The sequence below is a fragment of the Buceros rhinoceros genome, unplaced genomic scaffold, assembly GCF_000710305.1.
Source record: "Buceros rhinoceros silvestris isolate BGI_N320 unplaced genomic scaffold, ASM71030v1 scaffold25765, whole genome shotgun sequence".
NCBI lineage: Eukaryota > Metazoa > Chordata > Aves > Bucerotiformes > Bucerotidae > Buceros > Buceros rhinoceros.
Genome location: NW_010412655.1, coordinates 5 through 3,888, shown reverse-complemented (window position 1 = coordinate 3,888; position 3,884 = coordinate 5). Strand labels below are relative to the sequence as shown.

At 56.8% G+C, this 3,884-nt stretch overlaps 1 protein-coding gene across 1 annotated transcript; it reads right to left on the bottom strand.

Annotated features, from left to right (window-relative positions):
* Window positions 1-705: 705 nt before the first annotated feature.
* On the bottom strand, window positions 706-3,562 carry NCDN (neurochondrin; the record flags this gene model as incomplete). Its single annotated transcript, XM_010136485.1, has 6 exons — window positions 706-1,142; window positions 1,403-1,545; window positions 1,741-1,965; window positions 2,090-2,316; window positions 2,545-3,418; window positions 3,450-3,562. Coding segments are annotated over 6 exons (2,019 nt in total), but the record flags the coding sequence as incomplete, so codon positions are not given.
* Window positions 3,563-3,884: the final 322 nt, after the last annotated feature.

The following is a 3,884-nucleotide window of genomic DNA, read 5'->3' as shown; positions in this document are numbered from 1 at the left end:
AGTCAGGGCAAATCCAACCACCCCAGCAGTGCCTTGATGGTTACAGGGCAGAACACGAGCAGCAAGTGCTGCTGCCAGGTTTTCTAGGCATGAACTTGGGATGATGGCATCAGTGGTGGACATGAGCGGGACGGGGGGGGGGTGTCATCCCACAGCCTTTGTGTAAATCACAGTGGGAGGGGACAGCTCTGTGCCAAGTCACAGATCTACTCTCACAGCTATCGGTAAATTTTAAAGCTCTCCCTGTTCCCGCTTTTTGCAGGCTTCTAGGTGTAGTGCCAAGTTATGTGCGTGGGCCTCTAGTGTAAAATAAGGTGATGTCCTGAGGGGCTTAGTGTGAGAGAACAGGGACAGTGTGTTAACAGACAACCTCCCAGGGCCCTGGGCAGAAATAGATCCCAACGCTGCTGGAGTTTGAAAAACAAAGCAACAGAAAATGTCTTTAATATCAAACAGGCCGTTTTTAACAAGGAATACTGACAGAAGGTCAAGCGGGCGCACGTTGAAGTGTTCCAAGGCAGCAGCAGTTCTGCGCATCGTGCTGTGGACAGTGCAAAACCCGCTGAGCTCTGCTGCATCACTCCAGTTTCATCAAGTTTGGTCATTTCGATGGTTTTTGTCTCCTCCTGACACCAAAAGGTGCATGAGAAACGTCAAACAGGTCACATGCAGATCCATTTCCCACTGCAGGGCACTGCTAGCTCTTCACTGCTCGGACAGGCACTGCTCCAGAGCTGCCATACCGTACAGGTTGGCCCACTCCCTGCCATGGTGGGACAGGATCACGTCCCTGCAGGGCCTGCTGGCTCTGGCCAGCTCTACCAGCACACCCTGGAAAGCGGCGACGAGCTCAAAATCCACCGAGGCTGGAGCAACGTGGGTCAGGAACTCTGAGAGGTCTTCCAGCCACCGTGCCTGGAGCAGGGCTTGGGGCAGCCAGGGTACCTGCGGCACGCAGCCGGCCAAGGCCTGCATCCCCAGCAGCCAGAGCTCGCGGATGTCCTCCCAGGCACTGGTGTAGGCGGGCGACACGGCCGCAGCCAGGCTGTCGCTGCCGGGGTCTGCCTGGGCGGTGTGGGCTTGCAATAGGAAGTGAATGGCAGCTCTGAAAAACTCCCTGGCTGACGGCGACCCCTGAAGAACTGGAACAAAAAGGAGGTGAACGATGCAGTAAAGATCAGAATACCATCCCCCTGCCCCAGGGACCTCTCAGCCCCAGCGCATCGGCCTGCTGAATTTTCTGCATGTTTCTTGCTCCTGCAGGTTTTTGGTTTTGTCACTTTTCCAATGACAGGAACTGGATGTGTTTCCCTTGTATTTGCTTTCTCCAGCCCAACCACCCAGAGCCTGGTCTCTGCCTGTGCACAGCCACGTGCAGCTCTGCTCCCGGGAACCCTCCTACCTGCTGCACTCACGAGGATCCTGGCCATCATCATCCCCAGGGTGGCAATGTTGGCTGTCAGAACCAGGCGATCTTTCTGGGGCAGGAGAAGCGGAAGAGACTTCAGCAACGTGTCCATCAAGGAGGAAAAGCTTTTGTCTCGCCTAGAGAGAAAGCAAACCCTGAGACACATTTCCTGAGCAGAGCCAGAAGCACCTGAAAATGTCAAGGTTAAATGCAGCACCAAACAAGTAATGTAGTTGGTGGTGACAGAGGGACATCCCTTTTTCAGCATCGTGTCCTCAAGATCCTGCAACCTCGTTTCACAAGGGGCCCCCTCCTCCCCACTCCTCCGTTACCTCACGAGGTCTGGTGCAGTCACGACCAGGTTAAGGAAAATCCCGCACATGGTCTGTAGGCTCATTTCAGCGCTCGTCAGTGGAGCCAGGGACCCGGGCGCAGAGGTCAGCACTTCCCACTGATGGAGGAAGTACTCAAACAGCAGTGCTGGTGCCCCTTCCGAGATGAGGATGTCCCGGGGCCTGTCCTCTGCTGTTAAATGGCAAAAGCCAGGCAGCAGAAACCTGGAAGGGGAAAGAAATTGGGATCTTGAGGTAGAAGAGGTCTAAGCCCTGCATTTACATCCCGCTGGAGGGAGAAAGAGCCAGGGAATCAGCACTGAGGGGAGAACATGTTTAAGATACGCACCTCAGAGCGTCCTGGGGTAAGCCAGAGCCCACGGTGCTGCCCAGCTCTGCCTGGGGAAGAATTGCAGCCGTGCTGCCCTCTTTGAAAAGCTTCTTGGCATAATGAACAAGGAAAGGCAAGAGCTGGCAGATCTCCTGCTTGAGGGAGGATGTCTCTTCCGCCATCCAGGCTCCAAGGACTCGGACAGAAGCAAATATGAACGGATCCCATAGCTCCTCCTGTTTAACCTGCCCAAGAAGAAAGCAGACAGACTATGTCGCAATTAGGGCCACTGCCCCATCGAGCTATCGCAGGTAGGAAACCGCAGTGGGCCAAGATGCAGGTTCTGCTCTACACAGCTACAGCCTGGAGCTGCTGAGCACCCACGAAGTGTCCCAGCTAACAGCTATCAAACAGTGGGCGGCTTCTCCCAGAGGAACCCCCAACCCCCTCCTTTGCTGAAAGCCCTGCGTTACCTGGCTCAGGCAGAATATTACAGCTCCAAATGCCTCCTCCATGATCCTCATGAGCTGCATTTTCTGCTCCTCTTTTAGCAGCGGTTTCTCTTCTCTCAGGCACTCCTGGATCCCCATCTCAATAAGGACATAGCAGGCTGTCACCACTTCTTTTTTACCCTCCACCTCCAAGGGATCCGGCTCCTCCAGGGTCAGGCGGACCTCCACACATGCCAAGTTCACCAGCAAGGCCAGGAACTTGCTCCCAGCACTCCCTGCTGGGATCCACTCTGACCCACAGGCCTGCACGAGGGAGGCAGCGAGCTTCAGTGCAGGGTCCCTCTGTGGCTGGCTGAGTTTACTGCCCAAGATGTGAGCCAGCCCTTTGTAAAGTCTACAGAGGCACTCAGAGCCCTGTGAGTCCTGTGTGAGCGGTGGTGACAGGGGGATGAAGTGAGGTAGAACCTCACACAGGTCAAATTTGGTCATGTCTTCAGCCTTGAGGAATTCATTGGAGAGCTTGCTCAGCACAGCCAGCAGGTGCGGAGCATCCCTCTGCCAGCACTTCGCCTCTGCTACGGCCAGCAGCCCCAGGAGCAGTGCCCAAGCACGGTCCGAGCCGTAACTGCCATTCACGTAGGCCTGGCACAGGGCAGACACTGTCCCTTTGGTCACCAACTCGCTGGGGCCCCTGGCAGTGGCCAGGACAGCACTCAGGCACTGGTACACATCATCGAGCATGGACGTGCTGTCCAGAGCGCAGGGGGAAACCAAGACCTCATTGAAAGCTGGGATTTTGTTCAGGATCTGGGAGTGACCAGCTAACTCTGGGTCGGTGCAGAAACAGGCCAGCAGAGTAAGGCCCAGAGCCCGGAAGGTGTGCTCGGGGCAGCCCAAGAGCCCGGAAGGTGTTCGCGGGGCAGCCAGCCGGGGGCTGCCGGGAGGTGAGCAGCCGATTGGGAAACGTGAATCCAATTGCGTCAAAGATCTGGCGACGGGTCTTGGCATCTACTTCTCCGGCTCGGACCGCTTTGGTCACCTGTAAGGCAAACCAGGGGTGAGCGTGGAGCACAGCAAGAGACTTTGTGAAGTTTGTGGCATTGAACGGGGAAAATAAGTGGTGTAAACAGCTCGTCAGCCCAGAGGAGCACCCCCTGAGCTGGGCGCTAGGTCTAGTGCCAATCCAGAGCGCGGCAACGCTGACTAACCCCCAGCACACCCAAGGCCAGGCTCCCCCCGCCTTGCTGAGGGCAGCACCGAGGCACTGGAGCACCTTGCCCGAAGTCCCCAACGCCACCAAGCCCAGCTCGGGCTCTCGGGCTTCGGCTTCCCCCGGCCCGGCCCGTCCCTCAGGCGATGGC